Genomic DNA, 27,718 nt, shown 5'->3' with positions numbered 1-27,718 from the left:
TAGTAAGATACAACTATATAAAGTATTTCCAAGAAAATAATACAAAATATGAGATGTGTCATGGCATTATCCTAAAATATTCAACAATAAAGACAATAAAATTATGTAATATAAATATTGCTAATTAAAAAGCCATAATAAAAATAAACATAATCTAAAAGGACTAAGTCATGCTAAAATAAGTAGACTAATAAGGGAGTATTAATTACATAACTAAACGCTAAAGAAAAAATAAAAATATGTTATGCATTTTTATCTAAATTATTGCAAAACAAAAAATAGATATTCAATATATTCCCGTTCGTAGTATTGAATTGAATGTCTTTTGTTAGCATTCGTATTGATTTGATTTGGTTTGAGCTTTTGTTAGCATTATTTAATTTACTAATGTTAATGGCTATAAAATTTATTGGAACATTCAAAAGTTCTAAGTCCAACCTTGAAATAATACCTTAAAAAAAAATTATGAAAAATTTAAAGAAAAATTTATAAATTACATCACAATAAGTATATTTATATATTAAATATATCTAAAATTTCTATATATGTAATGTCGGGTTTGTTTGGTTTCGGTTTGACTTTCTTTAGTTAAAACCAAACCAAACTAATTATGGTCGGATTTTTTTTCCAACACCAAACCAAATCAAACCAAACCATAGTTGGGGTTTTTTCTCGGTTTGACTCGGATTATCAGGTTGGTGCGGTTTGTCGGTTTCCTCTGTACACCCTTAATTATTTTTTCATTATGCTCTATTCTTGTTGAGCTGTATGGATTTCAAGAATTAATACCGTCACTCATTATGCTTTCACAGTAATGAATTAAAAAGTCTATTTCTGATTTGTTTGACTTTTTATCCATCAATTATTTCACATTTTTCATAATAATGTTGTGTTGTATTCAATCAAAAGCAATTACATAGTACAGTACCATAATATATACCATAAATTGGAGTAGGTGGAGTCGGGTCAATTGATCTTTATATATTCGACAGTTCTTTACCCTTTACTCTTCTGTTTCCTTATTTTGCATAATTCATACTGGAAGTGTGAATCTACAATGTCTTCTTCATTGGCTGCACTCAGTTCTAGCCACTTCAATGGAGCTTCTTCCCTTTGGAAAATTCAGGTTAAGTACAGCAATCTAAATGCTCAATTTTGAATCCTCATTCATTTAATTCGCAACTGAAATCTCCACCAATCCCAAAATTAGTTAGGGTTAGCTTTATGAAATTTACCTTTCTATTTTCCTGCTTTCTGATTAATGAAGCGATTTGCAGGAGGAACTGAAGGTTAATGAGTTTGGGAAGTTCAGAATAAGAGCTACATCGATGGCGACATCATCACCAGCGCAAGGCTTGCAGTTTGGGGAGGGTAAAGCTAACAAGTTGGACAAATTGCGTATTGGTGTGCTTGGAGCTAGTGGTTACACTGGTACTGAGGTCTGTACAATTTAATCTTGCTCTTTGTCCATTGGCCCCGCTTCAGTTTATTGTTCAATTTGTAACTGTTGGTTCTGTGAATTTTGAAAAGAAATAAGCCCGCAAATAAGTCTTAATGTTATACTCTTTGGACACAATCCAACATTATGCTTATAAGACGATGTCTGATAAATGTTTATTTTACTCGTGCACTAAGAATTACTCCCTCTGTTTCAATTTATGTTAATCTATTTGACTGGGCACTGATTTTAAGAAAAAAGGAAGACTTTTGACATGTGTGGTCTTAAAAATGTTATACCATTTGGGTGGTTATGAAAACTTCTCACTGAAGGTAATAGTGGAAACCTAAAATTGAAGAGTTCAACTAAAGACATATGTTTACATAAATTGAAATAGAGTGAGTAGTTGTTTGTCGCCATTCATTGTTTCTTTTCATTACATTTGAAAACATAAGTTTTTTTTAGCAATTCAGAAAATTGAAGTGCAAAATTGGCACTTCGCAGAGATTGCTTCTTGCCCTTATTTTATTTTATCTATCTCATATGCTTTCTGAAAATTGCTATCATCTTAGCAGCAAGAGCTACATGTTGCCCTAATACTTTTTTAAACTAAGCTCAATAAACATGCTTAGATGTAAAACCGAAAAAAGATCATTTTCAAGACAAACTCTGATTTTGGTCAATGAGGAACCTGGAGCATTGTTTGAGACAATGTTATCAAAGGCAAAAAGCACAAAAAACCTCTAAGGTCTGTTGGGGCCTTAAGCGCAAAGAGCAAATGAAGTGTGTGTTTAATGAAGAAAGGCGCAAATGGAAAAAAGCTACAAATATATATGTGTAATCCAAGACTAATATCTATAAGCATAAATACCAAATATATGGACAAAAAAATTGAAGAAAATTTACGATAAAGTAAAATATCAATTGTTTAATTTTGTATCTTCTATCCTTATGCTCATTGGCAAGGAAAAGTATGTCTTAGAGCCTTGATGACAACAATGAAGCGTCCCCCAAGCAAGGAGGAACACCCAACATGTTTTGAGCCTCGCTTCAGGGCTTAAGCGCGCCTTTGATAACACGCACTCTGGTAATGTAGCTGTTCTGAACTTGGCTTGCGCAAGGTTTGTGGTTTAAGCTACGATGGGAAAGTAACCTTTGCCACTACATTGCTGATCGTCGCGTGCTGTTAAAACAACCAAGGTAGTTTAAATGGTTCCTAATATTTAGGAGGACAAGTCGCTTTTCTTGTTATAATGTTTCAAAGAGATTAAACATGGTGAAATTTATCGGGGAACGATATGGAAAATGAATCTTCAGTTTCTTCTAAAAATTTGTCTGGATAGTCAAATCGTTCTTGGAGATCTTACATAGTGGAAGAAGATACTTATTATTCTTAATCGTGATATGCTCGAGAGGAGAGTTTTTACTCTTGAGCATTAGAAGTTATGTGTTATGTGCGGGATAACGATTAGAAAAAGTTATGCATTATGTATGGGATGAAAACTCTTCGAAGATAAATGAGAGAATATTCTTTCCCCCCATTTTAATTTAACTGAAGAACCCAATATGGCTAAAATGTTAATGGCGCTTTTCTGTAACCATTTATCCAGGTAAGTTAATGTTCTCCTTCTGCAGTGCGTGCTATCATGTCATTTTGGGTACTTTTGCTTGGTTACATTATGCTCTTGTTTTCATATATCATTAGATGTATCATGACCATCCCTCCATTCTATGATTTTCGCTTGACAAGTATAAAACTGGTTGCAGATTATCAGACTCCTGGCAAATCATCCACATTTTCATATTACTTTGATGACCGCTGACAGGAAAGCTGGCCAATCAATAGAATCGGTTTTCCCTCACCTGGTCACACAAGTATGGATATTCATATTCACATACTACTATTCTTTCTTATGCTTTTTGGAATTACTTTTGAATTGATGTTATATAGGACTCAAAAGTATTAATTTTACTTCCTCTATATCTTTTGTGCATTTTCAATTTAGACCATGAAGTATTAATTTTACTTCCTCTATATCTTTTCCTTATCAACCATTCCCATTCAGGGTCTTCCGAGTCTGGTTGCTGTTAAGGATGCAGATTTCTCTGCTGTGGATGCTGTTTTTTGTTGTTTGCCACATGGTACAACTCAGGTTTGTAGCAATTCCATATCTCAGATTTCCCAAAATCAATCAGCCTCTTATCAAAGGAAGAGTGGTCTCACTTTGCATTATCATAAATTCTAATGGAGCTCTTGAGACTTGTATTTAAGTTTTTAATTTTTTTAATTAGTTACATTTTGCAGGAAATTATCAAAAGTCTTCCCACAAATCTAAAGATTGTTGATCTTTCTGCGGTATGCATTCAGATTATACTTCAGTTATACTTCTCTGCATCTCAAAAAATTTCTATACTTACTATCATCATCATGGTCATGTAGGACTTCAGATTGCGAGATATTGCTGAGTATGAGGAATGGTATGGCCAGCCTCACAAAGCAACAGCTTTGCAGGTAGAGTAGTCGATTTCTTCTCTCCCTCGTTCCAGAAAAATGATTATGAAAAAGGAACTTCATGTTTGATACAAATATATAGTGTTATATGAAGGTTTACAACCAGAGTCCTAACCAGAAAATTTGGAGTATCATATGCGGAAATGAGAGAATTCTTTCATTAGTTCTCCTCCAATTGAGTATCTCCTTGTGGCCAATATAAGCTCAGCAGTTTGAATGAGTATTCTGTTGACTGATGCAGCAAGAAGCAGTCTATGGCTTGACTGAGATTTCGAGGAGAGAAATTCAAAGTGCTCGTCTGGTTGCAAATCCTGGCTGTTATCCGACATCTGTTCAACTTCCTCTTATTCCCTTGATAAAGGTTTGCATCTAAGTTGAAAACCAAAGCCTATCTTTTATTGCCTGCATTGTGAGTTTGTCAAGATTTCTTGACAATGGAAGTATCTGGTTATATAGGCCTTTTATAATTTGAACACATGTTTTTTTTGCCTTTCTGTTAGCTTAAGGTGCTTGATGCACATTGCTATAGTGCTCATGCTAATGTATTTAGTTTTTCCTTTCCTTTATTTTGGTCCATGGCTCACTCTTGGTTGATTCTGCCTCTGCCTTTATTATTGCAGTCCAATCTCATTGAAGTAAGAAACATAATTATCGACTCAAAATCTGGTGTTAGTGGAGCAGGTTTGTACTTTTTCGTAACCTTTCCTTGTCATGCCAGCCACTTGTACTACTTTAGCAGTAGTAACCAGCTTCTCATACTTTATCTTGAAGGTCGTGCTGCAAAGGAGGCAAATCTGTTCACTGAAATAGCTGAAGGAATACGTTCTTATGGTATAACCAGACATCGGCATGGTCAGTAATCCATTTCAGCTATGCACATATTGAATTGTTTTAGTTACTGTTTCTTAATTTCTTAAATGGAGAAATTTACGAAGGTAAGTGCTACATTAAGATTACTAAATATTGACATATCATCTCACCCCAACATGATACTCTATCAGACCAAGCTGAAGGTTGAACCAATTCAGGAAAAGATAACAGATATTTTAAGAATTTATAAAATTAAAAAAAAATAATAATTCATCTGGCTTTTGAAGTAGCAATAACATGATTCTTTCTTAGAATTGTGGAAATAGTATTTTGCTGTAAAATGAAAGACTATTATTAACCCATTACACTAGGATCAGATCACGTCTAACACAATAATTATTATTTGATAAATACGACGATTTATTTTGTAATTGACTTTAGTTTAGAGGTAATTCTTATATCGGAGAAACACTAAGGCTTTTAACTTAATGGTATTAGTTGAGTAACTTTGATTCTGCATGAAGTTCAATTGCTTATGTCTTCTGTTTTTATTATGTGGTGTACCTCAAGTTTTCAAAAAGTTAGCAAAATGGGTAGTTCATTGCTGACAAAAATTCCATTCTCCTGAGTTTTGCTTAGGAAAAATCTTATTAAGTGTAATTTATACAATTAAGAGTTCTGGTTTTGTTCACAGTGCCAGAGATCGAACAAGGATTATCAGAAGCTGCAAATTCAAAGGTTACTGTTAGCTTCACTCCACATCTTATGCCAATGGTAATAGCTGAACCCTCTTCAAGCTTGTCTAGTTTGCACTGCTCAGCAGGTCCTGCTCTTAGGCTGTGTTTTTATCTGCATTACTTTCTATTCTACAGAGCCGTGGTATGCAATCTACTATATATGTGGAAATGGCTCCAGGGGTGACAACTCAGGATTTGAAAGATCACCTTGTTAACTACTATGAGGTATGAGCTTTCCGCTGCATGACCTGGGTAGCGATTAATTCATGGATTTCATTACCTTTTTTGTTTCTGTACTTCAGCCCGATAGTAACTCCATTTCTCCAGTTAGTAAAATCCCAAATCCATTTCTGTTCTCAATGTATTCTATGGTTGCGTATGATGTCACATCCCAAGTTTTCTTTTTTTCCTTCTCAAATTAGGAAGAGTTTTCAGTTTGTTAAAAGAGGGAGTATGTGGCTTCATGCTAGTCACTGACTCTTAGATACATTTTGTAGTTGCAACTTTTGACAAGAGGTCTTCTTGTAATTGTGAGAAACCTGAAGGAGTCCACGTAATCTATCTTTGTGCAAAGACTACACTTATATTAAATTGTTTGTTATACAATCTGAAGGCAGAAATTTAAAAGTTTTTACTGAATCGGAATAAGAAATGATTGTTGTCTAAGAAGGTCGATAAAAGAAAGGTAAACTTGGGGTTTTAATTTGCTAAAGCTAAAATTACCAAGCTCGGTGATATCTTAGCTGTGGGCGATTAAACCTGCATTTTTTTAGATCTTATGGTCAATGACCACCTAAACGGTTTGATGCTTTAATTTTTAAGAGAAGTATGACCAGGCTGGTTCTTCATTAGGTCTGCCTCATACAAATGTAATTAAAGCTTAGTCTGGATCAAGCCAATTCTTTCAACTAGCCATGCATGAATAATCTGACAGCTGATCTCCCCTTATAAGTACTGTTGCTAAAAGAAGTTGCAGTCAGATCTCAAGTCTCATCTTTCCAGTTTGACCGCAATAGCATGGCTGGAATTAATAGCAATACATATAACACTTCATATAGCTGACGCCAACAAGTTGGGATTGTGACATAGTTGTTGTATTATAACATTTCACCCCACCAAAAGATATTGAGATATTTTTATATCTGTTTGCAAGTGGAGGAGACTAATCCTGTCATCTTTAGAGTCCAAGATAAGTAGTTATGATATTCATCTGCATATGCATAAGAAAAGATTATGTTTTCCCTTTAGGACTGATATATGTATGTATTTCACCTTCTCCAGCATGAAAAATTTGTGGTGTTGCTGAAGAACAAAGAAGTTCCCTATACTCGGCATGTTACGGGGTCAAATTACTGTCTCATGAATGTATTTCCAGACCGGATTCCTGGGAGAGCAATAATAGTATCTGTTGTAAGTTTTGCATCATGTTTTTATAGATTGCATGTGATATTTTGGTTAGATTTGGTGTTGCTTACTAAAGTTAAACTCCCAATTACCTTTTGTAGATTGATAATCTTGTTAAGGGAGCTTCTGGTCAAGCCTTGCAGAATCTTAACTTAATGATGGGACTTCCAGAGAACTTAGGACTCAGTTCCTTGCCTTTGTTTCCTTAGGATATATTTGTGGTTTGATCCTCCTGATCTTTTAAGGTAAAAGCTCTTCATCTAGCAATTGCTTTCTGCAAAATGGTAATGAGCCAGTTGTTGTTGTTGAGTTGTGTCCCACATCGGTGGGTTATGGGTATCTTGGTCTCCTTATATGGTCTTGGGCAATTCTCACCTCACAAGCTAGCTTTTGGGGTTGAGTTAGGCCCAGTGTCCATATCTTATTATGGTATCAGAGCCAGACCCATCCCAATTTATTGTTACCGATGTTGGACCCCCATTTATATTGTCCACGCTCCAGTTGCAAGCCTGGGCGTGAGGGGGGAGGTGTTGAGTTGTGTCCCACATCGGTGGGTTATGGGTATCTTGGTCTCCTTATATGGTATTAGACAATCCTCACCTCACAAGCTAGCTTTTGGGGTTGAGTTAGGCCCAAGGTCCATTCTTATCAGTTATAATCTAATTGAAAATGAGAGGTCCTTTGACTTTCTTGTTCTCTCTCTCTCATCGTACCTGAATAAAGGAAAAAAAAGAGAGAATCTATAATGTAGCATGAAATGTTTCCTTTGAGGCGACAGGAGTATGTAGTGGCAATAAAATCCTGCCAGTTGTTCTGCATCAGTTATTTTCTCTAATTAACAAAATCATTATTTTCCTCGTTCTCTATTTTTCTCATGTCCTTGTAATTTGAATTGGGTTTTACGTAGCATATTGATGGGTCAAATGCTGTATCTGATGCTCAAATTCAAGTTTCAACTTCAGATATTTACTTTTTGTCCGTTCTCTACTTTACCAAGAACTGAGTGTTTCCTAGCTAATCTAATCATTGAGAGCAAAAATGTTGTGAAGAGCCTATAAACTCTTTGGTTTAGTTACAATTCCTAATTTTTTTTCAACGAATGAGCACTACTTGGAATGTGTATATTGTCATCCTTGAAAGGCAGTTCTGAACTTCTATTGAGATTTGTGTTTTCGTTTGTTTGACATTACATGACAGTAATGCTTCTCCATTCTTTCTGGCAGGTATTTGTGAAGTCTTACTATTTTCCACAAGGAGAGACTGCTTCAAGATTTTTTGTGGAAGAGTTTTGTTTGCTGAGTTTGTAATTTCTGTAGAAGTATTCCCGTGTATCCTGGCGTAGTTTTCAGACGTATCCTATATTTGATTGCTAATTTTATGCCTCAGAAGGAAATTATGTGCCATAGATAAAGTTGAACAGGGGGGTGGATCTGGCAAACTTGAATAAAACCAAAGAATTGATGTGGAAATCTTTTGGCAAAGTTAGCTTTATGTTTTGGTGAAGCACTCAATTGGCCTCTTTTCAGCCAGATTTGGTACTCTTCCACCAGTGAACCAAAGCTCTGTATACTCCTGGTTCAAATAGTATCATTTTATCCTACCTCGCTCACCGCCCCTCAGGCTTAAAAGCCTTTTCGTTGTCACCACTTAACCTAGATTGATATGACTAGTTTTCCAGCGAGATTTTTAGCTTGAATTAAGGCTTCAAAGCCCAAAATCTTGTCAAAACACTGGACCATCTAGATGTAGGGACTTAATACAACACCGAATGCTGGAAAAGAATTATTCACACCTAGTGTTTATATAAAACTATACAACTAATCATGGTTAAGTGAAATATTAAGGTAAAGCTGCACAACAATTAATTATGGTCAAGTGATTGAAGTGTGTAAAAAAATACATGTCATGTATTTATTCCTAACAGTGTTTATTCAAAACTACATGGAGTAGTTAATTTTCTCAAAGCTTTGAAAATTTATCCCACTTAAAAAGTACTCATTCCGTTCCGGTTTATGTGATCCTATTTTTTTTTTGGTCTGTTCTAAAAAGAATAATCTTTTTTTAAATTTGGAAGCAATTTACCTTAAACTTCCAATTCTACTTTTAATGAGAAGCTTTTATAATCACACATATACTCTGGACTCCTTTTTAGCTTGCTTAGGACCACAAATTCAAGAAGTCTTCATCTTTTCTTAAACACTGTGCCCAGTCAAACATGTTCAATTCAAAAAGGTCATTATTACTCCTGTACTATTGTAAATAGTACACGTTTGTCCTCGATTTCACTTTATGTCCAAAACGCACCCTACCGTTAACAAACTTGATAGAATTGCCCCTAACCCTAACGGATCTACACTATGGCAGCTGACCCCTTCAATTTTTTCCATGTCAGCTGCCAAGTCACTCGACCCCACCAAATTAAAACCCCACATACCCCATTACATCACCCGTCGCCCACCTGTGACCCTTCATCAACCCGCCTCAAAATATTTCTCCCAAATATCTCTTTCACCCACTACTAGTGTTGGCGGAGCCGCAGGAAGAAACAACAGACGTACAACGAAGTAAGGCTGGATCGACGGTGCCAGAGATAGATCTGATTGGGAGGTTTTATAATTGGAATCCGCCGGCGATTGTCGCGAATTAATAACGGCCGAAATTTCTGGTAAATGACTGAGCCGCCATTGGTTGATATGAAAAATGGGTAGCGAAAACTTGTGGGTTTTAAGAGTACTGAGCCCTTGAATTACTTCCTAGAAGAAAATGGTTAATTTTTGAGATGAAAGAAGAAAATGGTTGATTTTACGATGACGTCGTCGCCGGTGGATGCTGCTTCCATCTTCGCCCGATTTTCAGACGGATTTATTAATAAATACATAACTTATTATAATACATAATCTACAACCCAAATCCGTTAATTAATCTCTGTAAGCAGAATTTATTTTACTTCAATGGAATACATTAATATCTCTTTATACTTTAATTAATTTTCCCGTTCTTTAACTCTGTTACTGAATGTTTGATTTCTCTTTCATTTATATACTCGCAGTCAATTACTTTACATGATCTAAACATATATTCCAATTGAAATGGTTTAAAAGCTAGTAATTAAATCTATCTCTCTTCCATATTCATGGTGTATGTGTTGGAATATTTTCTTTGGCTTCTAATCTATCTGTACCAATTGGTACAACTAAAAACATATCATGGCTCTAAAACCGATCCGGTCGTGATGGCGCCTATCGTGAAACTAAGCCAGCCAACACAATTTCCAAATCAAACCATTATTCTATAAAAGTCATTTTAAGCCATTAATTAACAAGAAATCTCATAATGAAGTCTAAATGACCAATGCAGAATAGATACACAAGCCCGACATCGGGGTGTCACAAGTCACGAGCAATTACATCTCTGTCTCAATACAATAAAGTCTAAACAAGACTGGAAGACTATACTAAATAAAGCCAAGGAAGATAGGAGGGAGGAGAACAGGGCTGCGAACGCCATGCAGCTACCTTGTCGACTTCGAAATCCAGCTGAATGGACAAATCAATTCTCACTATCGCGACCCGCAACTCTTGGATCTGCACACAAGGTGCAGAGAGTAATGTGAGTACGCCAACTCAATAAGTAATAAAAGTAAATGAAAGTTGAGCAGTAAGAAAACACATAATTTCACGTCATAACACTACAACAAATACAACACATTGCTCAAAACAGTACAAAAACCATTTTTCTCGTAAAAAAATTCAGTTTCAGTAAAAGCTTTCCTTTTAAAACATTTTTCAATAGTTTCAAACGAGTGATGAAAATGATAGAAATGTAAACAATCCATCGGGTAAAAACATGTACCATAAACCGTTCCTTGGCATAATATCAACAGAACCAGCCCTTCAGGCCATCTCACAATCACTCGTAATCAGCCACTCGGGCATAATATCAACAGAACTAGCCCCTCGGGCTATCTCACAATCACTCGTAATCAGCCCTCCATGCATAACTTGAATCAAGAACCGCCCCTCGGGCAAACATGGATCAAGAACAGTCCCTCGGGGCAACAATATGAATCAACAATAGCCTCTCGAGCTACATCACATCACTCACACTAGGTACCCGCGCTCACTGGGGGTGTTCAAACTCTAGAGGGGCTCCTACAGCCCAAACGCTATAACAAGCCATCTCGTGGCATAATCAATCAGCCTCTCGGCCTCACATCACAAAAAGCCACCTCGTGGCATAAATCAATCAGGCCCTCGGCCTCACAATATCATGAATCAGTACAACATGCTGCGGCGTGTAGCCCGGTCCCATAGTATCTTCACAACACAGGCCCTCGGCCTCACTCAGTCAGAAACCTCTCAAGCCACTCGGGCAACAGTAAAACAGAAAACTCAACCCAAAATATCATTTAAAGTATCAAAATGGAGTAAATACGGCTGAGTTATGAAATCAGTAAAATACAGCATGACTGAGTACAGATAATAAGTCAAAACAATGAGGAATAGTAGTAAAAAGCCCCTAAGGGTCCAAAACAGTTGGCACGAGGCCCAAATATGGCATTCAACTCAAAACATACATAGTAATACTTTCCAAAACATAATGATATCAAACAGTTTTCAAACAAAGACGCGACTTAATAGTCGTACGAGACGGACCAAGTCAGAATCCCCAACAGTGCATGACCACATGCTCGTCATCTAACGTGTGTGTCGCCTCAAAGTAGCACAACGATGTGAAATCCGGAGTTTCATACCATCAGGACAACAGTTACAATCATTACTTACCTCAACCTGGTCCAAACTCTAGCCCCCAATGCCTTTGCCCCTTGAATCGGCCTCCAATTGCTCCAAATCTAACCAAAATCAGTATCATACCATTAATACGCACTAAAGGAACAAAGATCAAGCAAAAATAATCAAATTAACTCAAAAATCCGAAATTGGCCAAACCCGACCCCCGGGCCCACTTCTCGGATTTCAATAAAAATTACATCACTAGAATTCTTATCCTCCCACGAGTCCATACATACCAAGAACATCAAAATCGAACCTCAAATGGTCCCTCAAATTCTCAATTTACACTCTTCAATTTCAAGCCCTAATTCCCCAGTTTTAGGCTTTAAATACCACCAATTTCATGTATAATTAGGTGATCACCATAGAATTGAGTATTTAGTTCAGAAATATTACCTCAAAGTGTTTACCTTCGATTCCCTCTTCAATCCATCTCAAAAAACTTCAAAATCGCTCAACAGTGATGGAAAATAGACTAAAAATCGCGAAGGCAACTATTTAAACATTCTGCCCAGGGATTAATTCCTTCTTCGCGAACGCGGTCAAAGCGTCGCGTTCGCGAAACAAAAAAATCACAGATCAAACCTTCCTCTTATGCGAACGCGAACACTACCTCGCGAACGCGATGCCTTACTCATCTTAGCCTATGCGAACGCATTCCTCTGGCTGCGAGCGCGATGCCTTAGGGCCTTATGCTCAAGCCTGCTTCACCCTTCTACGCAAACGCGAACTATGCCACGCGTCGAGATGCACCTTCACGAACGCGGGACTAACATCGCGAACGCAAAGGGCAACTCGCCTGCCTCACTCAACATCTGCATCGCAAACGCGACGTCCTTCTCGCGAACGCAAAGAACAAAACTCTGCAACAAAATACCAGAAAATCTGCAACTCTCCAAAACCAAGAATTGGTCCGTTAACCACCCGAATCTCACCCGAAACCCTCGAGACCTCAATTAAACATGCCAACACATCCCATGACATCATTCAAATTTGTTCCAACCTTCGGAATACTCAAAACAACATCAAAACATCAAATCACCCTCAGATTCAAGCCTAAGAACTTAAAAACTTTCAAATTCCACAAATGATGCCGAAACCTATCAAATCAACTTCGAATGACCTGAAATTTTGCACATACGTCAAAAATGACAATACGGACCTACTCCAATTTCCTGAATTCCATTCCGACCTCTATATCAAGATTTTCACTGCCGACCGGAAAATGCCAAAATTTCAGTTTCGCCAATTCAAGCCTAAATCTACCACGAACCTCCAAAATACATTCCAGACACGCTCCCAAGTCCAAAATCACCTAACGGAGCTAACCAAATCATAATAATCCAAATTCGAGATCGAATACTAATAAGTCAAAACTTGGTCAAACCTTTCAAATTTAAAGCTTCAAGCTGAGAATTGTTCTTCCAAATCGATTCCAATTATCCTGAAAACCAAAACCGACGATTTACATATGGTACATTATACGGGGCTAGTCATGCCCGAGAACTGGCGAGCAAAGTACAAATGCTCAAAACGGCCGATCAGGTTGTTACATCCTCCACCACTTAAACATATGTTCGTCCTCGAACGTGCCCAGAGTTGTTCCAAAAGCCAACAAATCGTTGTATAACCTTACCATGCACATACTCGGGGGTGATCCCACGTCACCCTACCCCATATAGGTCCGATAATACACCATAACTGAAATTTCACAATCCAACCTAGCCCGTTAACCTTAATACCCAATTTCCACTCCCAAAATTATCTATAAAATTAGAACCTCACATCTATACTCTGAATAAGTCCGAACAAGCTGTAACAAACCATATCTGCAACCCTAGATGCAATTACATGATATACCCCATAACTCAGACACCCATAGCGATAACTTCTAATCACAACAGCTGCACATAACAACCGAATACCGATAATAAACCTCTTAACAATTAAAGTCTCATTCCAACACTTTCGCATACTGCCAATACCCAATACCCTTCCTACTTGAATTCCAGTATGAGACCCTAATAGAACCGCACCATATGTGCCTATAACCAACAACTCATAACGTTTCGCAACACAAAAAAGTAACTTATAGATCCCCCCCAAACACTGATAAACTCAATATTAATCGAACCAACACATCCCTCAACAATAGCAACTCGGAGTCAACAAAGCCAACTCGATGCAAAACACACATCCATATTGACCTACCAATGAACCCCTTGTCAAGGAGTTCCTGAAGCTGGTTCCTTCAACTCCTTAACTTTGCCGGTTCCATACGATACGGTTCCCGGCACCAAATCAATACCGAAATCAACAACCCTGTCCGGCGGCATGCCCGGTCGCAGGAATACATACGGAAAATCCCTCACGAAGGCCAAATAAGAAGACAACCCTTCCCAACCATCCGCTGGGTCTTCAAAAATGAAACCGCCCTACTAGGAACATAATCCGTCGAACCTCTCCACTCAATTAGTGGCATCCCCGGCATAGCCAACATCGCCGTCTTGGCGCAATAGTCTAGAATAGCACGACACGGAGACCACCAATCCATACCTAATATCACCTCAAAATCCACCATATTAAGCAACAAACTATCCACTCGGGTCTCCCAACCTCCAATAGTCACCACACAAGACCTATATACTCGGTCCACAACCACGACATAACCTGTCTATGAGAACTCCCAATCTCCAAGTCCATAAAGCACATAAATTACCATATCTGATCCTAACTCCACTGCTCGAACATCTAATACACATCTGATACTCAATCATTCCACGAGGGATACTCCTAAAATTCTTCTGTGCTACCAAGCAAACTTGAATATCAGTAGTCGATCCAACAAGAGAGTGCCACAATACCAATGAAGTATCCTTAACTCAAACACATTGCCCTTTCTGAAATGTATGCCCTCATCAAGCCGCACCAATTAGTGATATTATTTACCTAGTCGTCTGAAACTGCCCATGTTGTCTAAGAATTTATGACCTTCCTTTCAGAACTGAACCGCGACCTTACACATGCAAATTTTAATCCTACACAACATACCGCATATACCATCCTAGGATAAACACGAGAACTTCATATCCATTTTAAGCCACAAGCAACTACGTACTCAACTAGCCGAGAACATTCCATTTGATCCCATCTAGAAGAAAATCACTATTCATCACATGCTCCTCACACTAGTAGAAAATATAAATCTCTAACCGTGGTAGAAACCATCAAGAATTCTCCGAATCCCATTTGCACCAAAACCAAACCGTCAGGACTGAATCCTTCTAGCTCAACCAAGCTACGTAGGTCACCAAAAACCCAAGAGCATTTCCACGAGACACCTGTAAAAACTCATTACCTCATAAGCACCCAAATAACTAATCATATCCCTTACCATACCGATCCGGCCTACTACCAAGCTATCCTATTTATCCAAGTTTCTTCTGAATTACCTTCAAATTGATACTTCTCCTTACCATAATACCGCAATCCTCAACCCAGACTCACCACACGATACCCAAGCATAAAACCACACCGTCTAAGGCTCATAAGCCGCCGAATACTCTCTTAAATATCCCCGAAAGCACCACATTCAAAATACCTACTCTGATGAAACTTCCTGCGAATCCAAGGCCTTTACCTTCACCTTCCTGATACTGATATGTAGAATCCCATAATTGATATAGAAATGCCATAAGTCTTGACACCCTCCAATGTAAACCCCCGTTCCTAGCCAAATATACATCCTGAAGATCTCTAATTACTACATGTAAATCTTGAATCCTTCAAAACCATTCTCGGGAGTCATCCACTCTACTCAGGTTTCAATTAGACTAATCAAATGAACCGAACGACCTGTGCCCCATTAGAACAGCAACACCTATGGAAGTAACCCCACCTTAATGCAACCAAATAAATTCCTGCTCTACGCGCCGTACATCCTTCACATTAACCACTCAAGTCATTCCATGATTCTCATTCAGCCATAAAGCATAACATAACCTTTATTAAAAATTTCCTTTACTCGAGCCATCCTCGATCTCAACCCCTGCAAGCCACAACTAATTCACTAGTATACCTCAAACTGAAACCGATACAACACATAACCGTGCAATAAACTAATCAATAACAGACTCCCCCACTTGACTTAAAGCCATAGGTCAAAACACACAGAACTCACAATGCCCATATTCTACTACTGCCATAATACCATGGTGAGATTAAACTAAATCATTCATAAGCTCATGCAACACAAACCATCTAGTACTCAAATCATCTGTAAATATCGTATTCATCCTCGTAACAAACAAGCCCACTCTCAAGCGATCCAAATTCAAATTGCAACACATATATTTAACTGGTAATAAAGATCTCGCTACAAAACATGATAGGTATCACACAACTTCAGAACATTCCGTAGGAGATAACCCACCTGCTTCGCCTCAAACTAACATCTCTTTATACCCTTCCACCATCATAAACATCACACAATCACTTAATCTTCCCGAGTTTGAACTCATATCGTAATATGAAATCTACTATACTCTCTAATTAGACAACACGAAAAGATCCTTCAACACGCGCACAACTCGGGCTATACATCAAATCACGACGAAAATCAAGTACCAAATAGTTCTTTATACCTTCAAGCGGCCTCTTCTCGTCACAGTCAAATCATATGAACACATCTCGCAGTCACATCATACTCATCACGTAGCCATCCAGTCATCATTTCTACTAATAGGAACACTATCAAAGATATAAATCCAAAAGCACACGCTCACACAATCAATGCCTCAATGCTCAAGCTATAGGCAAAGCCCGGCTTCAAGTCCTCCAGACTGGCCCAACATCAACACACAGAAATCACATCTCGCCCTTCGATAAGGGAATCACAAGCCGTCGATGCACAACTGATACCAAGCGCTCATGTGAGCATATGAATGTGTGGAAAGAATTCAAAGAATCACATTTCAAGCTGAATCAATGTCACACGATAAGAATTAGAGAATGTGGGATTTTCTAAAGGTTCTGCAGCCTCTCAAGGATAAGTATAAACGTCTCCGTACCGATTCGCGAGACTCTACTAAACCTGCTCATGACTCGTGAGACCTATGTAACCTAGGCTCTGATACCAACTATCACGACCCTAAAACCGACCCGGTCGTGATGACACCTATCGTGAAACTAGCCAGCGGACAAAATTCCCAAATCAAACTGTTATTCTATAAAAGTTATTTTTAAGCCATTAATTAACAAGAAATCTCATAATGAAGTCTACATGACCAATGCGGAATAGATACATAAGCCCGACATCGGGGTGTCACAAGTCACGAGCAACTACATCTCTGTCTCAATACAATAAAGTCTAAACAACACTGGAAGACTATACTAAATAATCCCAAGGAAGATAGGAGGGAGAAGAACAGGGCTGCGAACGCCATGCAGCTACCTTGTCGACTCCAAAATCCTGCTGAATGGACAAATCAATGCTCACTATCGCGACCTGCAACTCTTGGATCTGCACACAAGGTACAGGGAGTAATGTGAGTGCGCCAACTCAGTAAGTAATAAAAGTAAATGAAAGTTGAGCAGTAAGAAAGCATATAATTTCACGCCACAACACTACAACAAATACATTACATTGCTCAAAACAATACATAAACCATTTTTCTCGTAAAACAATTCAGTTTTAGTAAAACCTTTCCTTTTAAAACATCTTTCAACAATTTCAAACGAGTGATGAAAACAGTGAGAAAAGGATAGAATCATAAACAGCCCATCGGGTAAAAACATGTACCATAAACTTCCCCTCGGGCATAATATCAACAGAACTAGCTCATCGGGCTATCTCACAATCACTCGTAATCAGCCCCTCGGGCATAACTTGAATCAAGAACCGCCCCTCGGGCAAAACACGGATCAAGAATAGCACCTCGGGCAACAATATGAATCAACAACAGCCCCTCGAGCTACATCACATCACTCACACTAGGTATCCACGCTCACTGGGGGTGTTCAGACTCCGTAGGGGCTCCTACAGCCCAAACGCTATAACAAGCCACCTCGTGGCATAATCAATCAGGCCCTCGGCCTCACATAAAAACAAGCCACCTCATGGCATAAATTAATCAGGCCATCGGCCTCATAATATCATGAATCAGTATAACATGCGGCAGCGCGCAACTTGATCCCATAATATCCTCACAACACAGGCCCTCGGCCTCACTCAGTCAGAGACCTCTCAAGCCACTCTGGCAACAATAAAACAGGAAACTCAGCCCAAAATATCGTTTTAAGTATCAAAACGGAGAAAATACGGCTGAGCTATGTAATTAGTAAAATACAACATGACTGAGTACAGATAATAAGTCAAAACAGTAAGGAATAGTAGTAAAAATACCCTAAGGGTCCAAAATAGTTGGCATGAGGCCCAAATATGGCATTCAACTCAAAACATAGTAATACTTTTTAAAACACAATGATATCAAACAGTTTTCAATCAAAGACGCGACTTAATAGTCGTACGGGACGGACCAAGTCACAATCCTCAATGGTGCACGACCCAACGCTCGTCATCTAACGTGTGTGTCACCTCAAAATAGCACAACGATGTGAAATCCGGGGTTTCATACCCTCAGGACAACATTTACAATCATTACTTACCTCAATCCGGTCCAAATTCTAGCCTGCAATGCCTTTGCCCCTCGAATCGGCCTCCAATTGCTCCAAATCTAACCAAAATCAGTATCATACCATTAATACGCGCTAAAGGAACAAAGCCCAAGCGAAATAATCAAATTAACACAAAAATCCGAAATTGGCCAAACCCGACCCCCGAGCTCATGTCTCAGATTTCGATAAAAATCACATCACTAGAATTCTTATCCTCCCACGAGTCCATACATACCAAGAACATCAAAATCGGACCTCAAATGTTTCCTCAAATCCCCAATTTACACTCTCCAATTTCAAGCCCTAATTTCCCAATTTTAGGCTTTAAATCTCACTAATTTCATATCTAATTAGGTAGAAATCACCGTAGAATCGAGTATTGAGTTCAAAAATCTTACTTTCAAGTGTGTCCCTTCGATTCCCTCATCAACCCCTCTCAAAAAGCTTTAAAACCGCTCAACAATGGTGGAAAATAGACTAAAAATCGCGAAGGAAACTATTTAAACATTCTGCCTAGGGATTAATTCCTTCTTCGCGAACACAGTCAAAGCGTCGCGTTCGCGAAGCACAAAAGTCACAGCTCAAACCTTTCTCTTACGCGAACGCGATGCCTTACTCATCTTAGCCTACGCGAATGCGTTCCTCTGGCTGCGAACGCGATGCCTTAGGGCCTTATGCCCAAGCCTGCTTCACCCTTCTATGAGAACCTGAACTATGCCACGCGTTCGCGATGCACCTTCTGACTTAACCTTCACGAACGCGGGACCAACATCGCGAACGCAAAGAGCAACTCGCCAGCCTCACTCAACATCTGCATCGCGAATGCGACGGCCCTCTCGCGAACACGAAGAACAACATTTTGCAACAAAATACGAGAAAATGTGCAACTCTCCAAAACCTAGAATTGGTCCGTTAACCACTCGAATCTCACCCGAGGCCCTTGGGACCTCAACCAAACATACCAACACATCCCATAACATCATTCAAATTTGTTCCAACCTTCGGAATACTCAAAACAACATCAAAACATCAAATCACTCTCGGATTCAAGCCTAAGAACTTAGAAACTTTCAAATTCCACAAATGACGTTGAAACCTATCAAATCAACTTCGAATGACCTGAAATTTTGCACACACGTCACAAATGGCACTATGGACCTATCCAATTTCCGAAATTCAATTCTGACCTCTATATCAAGATTTCCACTGCCGACCGAAAAATGCCAAATTTCGAATTTCGTCAATTCAAGCCTAAACCTACCACGGTCCTCCAAAATACATTCCGGACGCGCTCCCAATTCCAAAATCACCTAACGGGGCTAACCAAATCATAAAAATCCAAATCCGAGATCGAATACTAAGAAGTCAAAACTTGGTCAAACCTTTCAAATTTAAAGCTTCAAGCTGAGAATTGTTCTTCCAAATCCATTCCGATTAACCTGAAAAGCAAAACCGACGATTTACATAAGTCATAGTATATCATAAGGGGCTAGTCCTACCCGAGAACTGGCGAGCGAAGTGCAAACGTTCAAAACGGCCGATCGGATTGTTACAAAACACAACAAAGACAAACCTATCTCTATTATTCTTACCCTGAATAATTTAATTGAAGTCTATCCATCCAACCAAGTTTTACTTATAAATGTGCATAGGGGTGTGAGGTAAATAGGCTTGGGGTCGTGTGAGCTCTAATTCTTTGTCAATGGAGAATGTAATGAGGTCTGTGGGATTTTAATTTGGTAGGGTCGAGTGATTTGGCAGCTGATATGGAAAAAATTGAAGGAGTCAGTTGCCACGGTGCAGATCCGTTATGGTTAGGGGCAATTCCATCAAGTTTGTTAATGGTAGGATGAGTTTTGGACGTAAAGTGAAACGGAGAACAAACGTGTACTGTTTTCAATAGTACATGGGTAATAATGGCTTTTTCCCTTTAATTTAACACTGTAATATTTTCTTCAGACTTTCAAGTAGTGAAAATTTTCCGTCCTCCTTTAATGGAACTGATCTTTCCCCCCAACCTTTTCAATTTTCATTCCTTAGCAGTTTATACATAGTGTATTCATTTTGTAAGAATTAACCTGTTTGGTTTGGTCGTTTTAATAAAAATTTTGGAGTTCTACACTCAGAATCATTTTGGTCAGTGCATAAAATATTATTTATGTCAAATAATTAACTTTTTTCTTCTAATGAAACCAATCAAATTTAAATAAACTATAATCATATCCCAATAATCGTAATTAAAATCAAAATCCAAACAATATTTTAAAAGGCGGGGGCGTGAGGCGAGGCGAGGCATTTTACCTCTGACGAGGCGAGGCGTAAGCCCTGAGACATGAGACGTAAGTCCCAAGGATCTTTAAATTTTACTAATTTCAAGAATTTTAAGATAGTATAAAATAAAAAATAATTATAAAAATTACATTAAAATTACAAAATTATAATAAATAATCTATTTAAAATATTTATAAATTATAATTCAACTATGAATAATACGAAAACTATGACATATATCATAATATGCAAATTAGCTGCAACATCGTTACAATTCAAACATCAAAAGTAATGTATTCGATACGAAATCTTATATGTATCTCTTAAGGAGTAATGAATTTTGAAAGAATTTCGATATTATAATTTAATATTTTTTTAAAATACTCCTTTTATTTAATATGCTTTCTAATTGTAAGAGAATTTGTATAAAAATATAATTCACAATTTAAATATGATTATCTTGCATAATTTATTTTTAAGTTTCAACAAGTTAATAAAGCATAATTCAGCATACAGTACCATGATAACTAATTATTTGCAAATAGTTACTAGCTAATGCTGAACTATTAAATTAATAAGTATTATATCTCGTAAACATGAAAAAAATAATATTTAGAAAAATGATAATAAAAAATTATAGCCTGTTATATAGTAAAGGCATACCAAAAGTTAATAAATAAATATTTTTTTAAATTAAAGATTTATTTAAAATTAACTATCATAGCAGTCTTAGTAGATAACGTGCAATAATTTATATTTTAATTATGACATAAAATACTCTCAATTTAATGATTTATGATTAAGAAAAAAGTAATTTTGAATAGTCAACGATTTATTAAGAAAATTTGAGAATTTACAAGATTAGTTACATACAATAGCATAATGTTATATTAGGCGAGCCCAGTACGTTGGGCGTTGGGCGCGTCCGGGACGTAAGCCCCGAAATCAATGTATAAGTCTCATGGAACTAAGCCCCACACATAAACCCAGGGCCTGGGCGAGTCCCAATCCTGCCTTTTAAGACAGTGAATCCAAACCATGTCATCTTTCCTTGAACAAAGAAAGTAATGTAATATCTCATGAATTGTTAAAAAAAATTGGAAACTCAACATTCATAATTTTCTTTTTTAACTTCAGCTCAAATACTTGGAGTGCCTTCTTTATTTTGCGAAGGAAGAACTAGAAAAATTTCATAACTTTCTATTTTTCAGTTTCAATAGTATACTTTCCATAAATAGACGGCCCATTTAAGGCTCTACGGATCATCCAAATTTGCTTCAGTGGGTTTATCCGGATCGGACTCCACTCTTCCAAGTTCCAAGCAACACCCCTTAAACCCCTCAATTTCATGCCTAAAAAGACCTTATCTTTCATGGCGTTTCTGAAAGTAGTTTAAAAATGGCAGTTTCTTATACACAGTTTTCGAGTGTATCTGCACAACTTCAGTTCCCTACTATGATGTCTCTCAAACTTAATTCTCCAGCCGCCAATGGCTTTCAGGTGACCCACATCACATAAAGAGATTTTTATTTCTCAACAGTTCGTTTTCTGCTATGTACACAAGTTTAGAATTACACCCACTAATAAAGTTCTGGTCGTTTTGCAATTTAGCAATTTTTGATTGCTTAGCTCGTACTTTTGTGTTTCTTGAATATTTAATCATGGATATGACTCTAGGTTTAAAGTATTGGATGCTAGACAATTAGTGGAACATTGATGTACGGTGAAAATTTTTAATGTCTGCTGGAGTTACTCTTTGCTAGTATTGCTGTAATAGTAGGTGTGAAAAATCGAATTTTTACTTTACTATATAGCACCACATTGACAAAATATCTCGACTTTGGCAAATGATCATACAATGGAAAGCTGAAGTTTCAAATATGTCGAAAACAGCTTCGATGATTAGGTTAATCTTCTGCTGACAATTTTTTTTTTTGGGTATTTCTCCGCTAGAAATAAAAAGGGAAATGTATTTCAATTGCTCTTTGATGGTTAGCTGAACTCTCGTATATTTTCCATGTAAAGTTTTCGTACAATATTCTCATATCCATGTTGAGTTTACTAGCGGAAGACTTATTTAATTCATCTTTTTTCTGATGTTTGATATTATTTTGGTCATCTGTTCCTATGCTATATATATTGAAACCAAGCTACTGTTTGCATTCTATATTTTACATCCAAATGGGAAGAACATTTACTTAGTTCCTTTTTGGTTTGACAAACCAATTTCAGAATGTTTGTAGTCCTCCATTAAGATTACTAGGTTAGTGGCTCTTTGTTGTTTATTCTTCTCTTGTCCTTGTTTTGGTTCCTTTCTCTTGTTTTTATTGCGTTTTGTTTATTGTTATTGTCTTTGTTCTTTTTATTCAATATTTTTTCTGGCTTGCTTCTTTTCTCCTGTTATTCACTTCACTCAATCTGGATGACAGTCGCCTTCTATCTTGGCAGATTTTACGACCGTTGACTAAGTCTAATATGTGCATTTTGAGCATCAGATCATATGGGACACGTTCAATTGCAAGACCTAAAATAATCTGCAATATGAACATAGCAGCTGGACAATCCGATGAACCTCTAAAATTTAACTTGGAGAACATAATAGACCGGGCAAGGAAATTGTGGGACAGCGCTCCTGCACCTGTCAAGAGTTTCCCTTGGAATAGAGCAGCGGACAATTTCGTTCAACTTATTCTTGACATTGTTTTGACAGTCACCAAATACTTGTATGTACCAGTACTTATAGTTACCTCAATCAGTGAGTTGTCTTATTGTGCACATGAAAGGAAGCTTTATATCACGCTGCTTCCATTTCTTGTTGGTGTTGGTGTTGCTGGCATATTAAAGTCAGCAGCTGCGGAGTCCTCTCCATCTCCCAAGGTGATCTTTTTTGCTGTACATTGTTCATGAAATTCTAGCAGAAGAATATATATCCAACATTACCAATTAAGTGCTCTATTAGATATTTTCTCAAGGAAAAGAAAGTACATCTATTAGATTGCCTCTGGAGTTTCACTGTCTCCTAGTTGCTAAAACTTGGAAACAGGATAGATGAAACGTTTGCAATTATTGACAAGTTGAATAAGGGACTCTTCCATCTCTATGTCATTCTGCTTTGCTATCCCTTATTCTCTTTTTCCCCCCAGTTCAACTTGTCCCTGTTTGGCTTTTTGCAATTATGGACTAAAGTTTGTGCTACATGTCTAGAATTGATCTGCTTCTTTGTCCAAGAAGAAAATAACATGAATGAAGTCTGGTTGTATACTGACATGTTTCTGCTCAATTTACAATGTTAGAATGCAGAAGTTCCCTGGCATTTGATTGCCATTGGCCTTTTCTTCACTCTGCTAAAGTTGCCGGGACCATATTATCCATATTGGGGTCGAATTTTTATTCCACATTTTGCAAATGGTGCATTGTTCAGAACTCTGTGGTTTGCTTTCCTCTGGTACAGAAGGCCTAGGAAGTCACTAGAAAAGACCCTGCCTGATTCAGTAGTTCTTGATCCTGAACAGAAGGAGCTATAACTTTTTCGGCGACAAAGTATTTGAACTGGTAATAACATTTGTTCTCCTAGAAGTAGTTTCATCTGCATATTAAAACTCGCTGCTACTTGCGCCCTACAGAAAAAAGATGCAGGCGCCTTTCCTTTGTTTTTTTAAAAAAGAAAAATAATACAGGCGCCAATGCTTGGCCTAAGGTGTTCTATGAATGAGAAAGGCATTGTATTTGTTTATGACTTCTATTTGCCTGCTGTAAGTGCTATGTGCTCTTTTCTTATTTTAAGGGGCAAAGGAAATCGATAATCCAATCCTTTTGTAGTAAGTCTGCTTGATAGATCTTGCACTTTTATAAATTTTGTTCTGACTAGTGTCAACTACCGTGCATGGAATCTCTGAATAAAAGGAACTTAATTAATAACTATGATCAACTCTAATGATAATAGTTCTGAGAGACAAAACCCCTTATTCCTTATGCAGTTGCATTAAGCTGATTTTCTGCCCTTTTTTTGTTCTTTCCAATTAAATGAATGTCCTTTTTACTAAGGTCTAGGCTGTACTTTAATGCTTACTCAGAGAAGACGTTTCTCTTGACAGCTCTTGCATACTTTACAACAATTTGAACTTCCAACTTCAAAGACTTTGTAAGACTTAACTAAATGATATGACAAAGTCGTCCAATAATGTGTATGGTTTCTGAAGTATGTTTAAGCATACTTGTAAATTGTAATCCCTTTGTAATAGTCAGTATGGTTAGGCTTTCTCTTTACTATTTGACCAATTGGGTATTTAACCTTTAACTTTTGGATGTGGAATTTCAATTATGAATCTCTAAAATATTGGTAGTGGAAGCACCAGTTGCCTTGATATTTAAGCTGTTAAATGTAGTCGTGATAGCAAGAGGGATTCTTTGATTTGGGTATCATAGTGTTGCAATTGGAAGTTTCTTTCGTAGTTCAGAAAATTAGATATTTGCAAGGCACTGTTATCGACTGATCAAATTATTTTTGCAGGGGCAAATCACTATTTTTGGCAAATTGTACCACAGCAGATCCAGTCAATTGGTCTGTCTATTGGATCGACCAAGTTTGAAGATCTTGGATTTTCACTTTTAGAGGGGCTTTGGTTTTTTGTTCTAGAGAAGAAAGCTTCTTTCCAATCAGAAAATAGGTATATCAGTCAAAAGTTTTCATTGTAAAACATTCAGTCAATGTAATGCTCAATCTTGTAAGGAAGTGTCTCCCTTCTACTCTTTTTAATTGTATTTTCTTATCATTATAATTGGATTCTTATCAGGTTACTTACTGTTAACCAGGTCAATTGGGAAGGCAATCTTGTTTCTGATACTAAGTTTCTTACAAACAGTTGAACCCTTTTTGTCAATCTCAGGCTTAAAATTAAGGTTGAAAGATAAAAACAGGATAAACAGATAAAGTACTTAATAAGCATCAACTCATCTCTAGAAAAATATTTGAATTAAATCAGGATACTTTTATTTGATAATGAATCAAAAGAATTGTTACTTGTTACAGAAGCTAAGAGGGGCATTCCCCTGTACATACAAACCAATGAGGGACTACTCTTAGAATCAAACACAATAGTGAGAAGAATTGAATGCAGAAAACTGACTTAGACAAAGAGTAAATGCCTAAAAACAGAAGACATGTCTCCAACTCGTGCAAGAATCCTGGAATGACGCCTTGTTACTGCTGCTGCTGTTTCTTCTCCAACCTTCAATTCTGGGAATACAAATCCTTTCTTGCTGAACAGCGCATCGATCAGGTTCTCCAAAGCCTCGGGTGTCAATCGAAATCCATCCCAATATAAATGTGAAGCCCTTTCAGAACATACAGCTACCCCTTCCTCTCCACACTGCTTCTGTGCATCAAAATTGAATGGACCGTTGTCACTTCCACAACATGCCTTCATCAAAGTCTTTGTCTTGAATCCCAGGAACGCGTGATTTTTAAGAACAGCCATGAATGCTTTGTAGTAATCTGCATATATGATGTGAACATCAGGGTATTTTAGACGCAGCTCCAGAATTGCTTGCCATAGGTGATCATTGTGAAGCTTCGAAAACATATTCAATCCCTTATGGCATCTGTTTTTGCCAATTGAATCGACCTCGGGAAACAGAGTCCTAAAACCAGGAAAGCAGCCCACGGGTAGAATTCCAGAAACCATGAGAGTTTTGGCCCCAGCTTCGTTGATGAGTCTCTCTATTGAATTCTTAATTGTCTCCACCACTTCAGGCACGAGAAGAGACGCCTCTGAAATAGATTTTCCATGTAAGAAGGCATGCTTGTAATCATTGATGCCGGGTTGATCCATAAAGATGAGCGCCTTCGGAAGAACCTTGTTATTTCTGCCGCAGTCATGAAAAGAGAAGCAGTCTTCATAGAAGAACCTCATGAAGGTAGAAATCTGAGATAGGTCATGTGACTGTGGAGGCGCTGGGATGCCATTCTTGAGGAAGAAAAAGGGCTTCATGAAAGTCGCTCCAGGCGTCGCAAAACTCAGGCCAGACTCGAAGAATTCAGTGCCTCGTTGAGTGTATGGTTGGGGAGAAGGCAAACTGAGGGTTGCAGCAACATGATCAGCAACTGATGATGAAGAATCTCCGAAAGTGTATATGGAATTAAAGGGACCAACAGCTTCTTTCGCCAAAGAGAAAGACGAAACAACAACAACAAGACAGGAAAAGAGTAATAGCAAGACAACCAAATGATGGCTGATGCAAACGGAGGCCGCCATATTGTAACAGAGAAATCTTACAAACTAAAGGAACAATCAAAGAGAAACTAATGAACTCAAAGGAGGCGTGAACTCTAGTTTATGGTACGTACTGTATTTATAGAGTTTGTAAGCTTGGTGTTTAAGCAAAGTTATTGGTGTTTCCTAAGTTGACTAGAATTAGAGTTTTTATTGAATTATTGAATTTTCCTTTTTCTTTCTTTTATCCCAAGTTTCTTAAACCAAGGGGCACTCCCGATTTACTATTTTCATAACTTTTTAAGAAAACAGAATTCGCTTTTCCTTTTTTACAAACTAAGTTTGAGGAAAAATGGGATACATTTTTTTGGGAGCAAAACTTTGGGTCTTTATATATATATATATATATATATATATATATATATATATATATATATATATATATATATATATATATATATATTTTGTGAGATAATTTTTATGATATTTCTATATAATTTTTTTGACTTTCCAAAACAATTTTTATTTTAGCATATTTTAACTGCATTAAATATTTGAGTCATCTCTCTTTTATTCTCAATTTAGTAGGTGGAGTTTCGAGTTACGATTGGCATTAGTGAAATTACTAAATCAGAGCAATTAATTTTTATTTGTATTTTGTTACTTTAAAAAATTTCATTGTTCAATGTTATTTAATACTCTACTTGTTAAGTATCTTTTTTTTACTCAATAGATAATAATTTGATTTGTTACATAGGTGGCTTCAATAACATAGCTAAGAAATGCTAGACATGGTACATGTAGGAATTGTGTAATTCAGATTTAATCATAAGTTAAAGAAAACTTGAGTTTCAAACCTTATACAA

At 37.3% G+C, this 27,718-nt stretch overlaps 3 protein-coding genes across 3 annotated transcripts; 2 read left to right on the top strand and 1 right to left on the bottom strand.

Moving 5' to 3' along the window:
- Positions 1 to 896: 896 nt before the first annotated feature.
- LOC107782621 (putative N-acetyl-gamma-glutamyl-phosphate reductase, chloroplastic) lies at positions 897 to 8,405 on the top strand. The gene is made up of 14 exons (XM_016603517.2): positions 897 to 1,126; positions 1,278 to 1,439; positions 3,206 to 3,313; positions 3,505 to 3,591; positions 3,744 to 3,794; positions 3,879 to 3,950; positions 4,192 to 4,311; positions 4,571 to 4,631; positions 4,722 to 4,802; positions 5,455 to 5,534; positions 5,633 to 5,722; positions 6,779 to 6,907; positions 7,003 to 7,146; positions 8,125 to 8,405. The coding sequence occupies exons 1-13, from the start codon at positions 1,058 to 1,060 to the stop codon at positions 7,108 to 7,110; spliced, it is 1,218 nt and encodes a 405-aa protein (XP_016459003.1). The 5' UTR covers positions 897 to 1,057; the 3' UTR covers positions 7,111 to 7,146; positions 8,125 to 8,405.
- Positions 8,406 to 21,832: 13,427 nt separating this feature from the next.
- LOC107773644 (uncharacterized) lies at positions 21,833 to 25,464 on the top strand. The gene is made up of 4 exons (XM_075218110.1): positions 21,833 to 22,140; positions 23,089 to 23,517; positions 23,934 to 24,192; positions 25,151 to 25,464. Exons 1-3 carry the CDS (start codon positions 22,039 to 22,041, stop codon positions 24,162 to 24,164), a joined length of 762 nt encoding a protein of 253 aa, XP_075074211.1. The 5' UTR covers positions 21,833 to 22,038; the 3' UTR covers positions 24,165 to 24,192; positions 25,151 to 25,464.
- A 152-nt stretch (positions 25,465 to 25,616) lies between these two features.
- Positions 25,617 to 26,983, bottom strand: LOC142161935 (GDSL esterase/lipase At5g03980-like). The gene has a single exon (XM_075218109.1). The coding sequence runs from the start codon at positions 26,892 to 26,894 to the stop codon at positions 25,767 to 25,769; it is 1,128 nt and encodes a 375-aa protein (XP_075074210.1). The 5' UTR covers positions 26,895 to 26,983; the 3' UTR covers positions 25,617 to 25,766.
- Between the last annotated feature and the right edge of the window lie 735 nt (positions 26,984 to 27,718).

The sequence above is a fragment of the Nicotiana tabacum genome, chromosome 7, assembly GCF_000715075.1.
Source record: "Nicotiana tabacum cultivar K326 chromosome 7, ASM71507v2, whole genome shotgun sequence".
Taxonomy (NCBI): Eukaryota; Viridiplantae; Streptophyta; class Magnoliopsida; order Solanales; family Solanaceae; genus Nicotiana; species Nicotiana tabacum.
The sequence above is the reverse complement of the archived record's forward strand: the minus strand, read 5'-3'. Positions and strand labels throughout refer to the sequence as shown.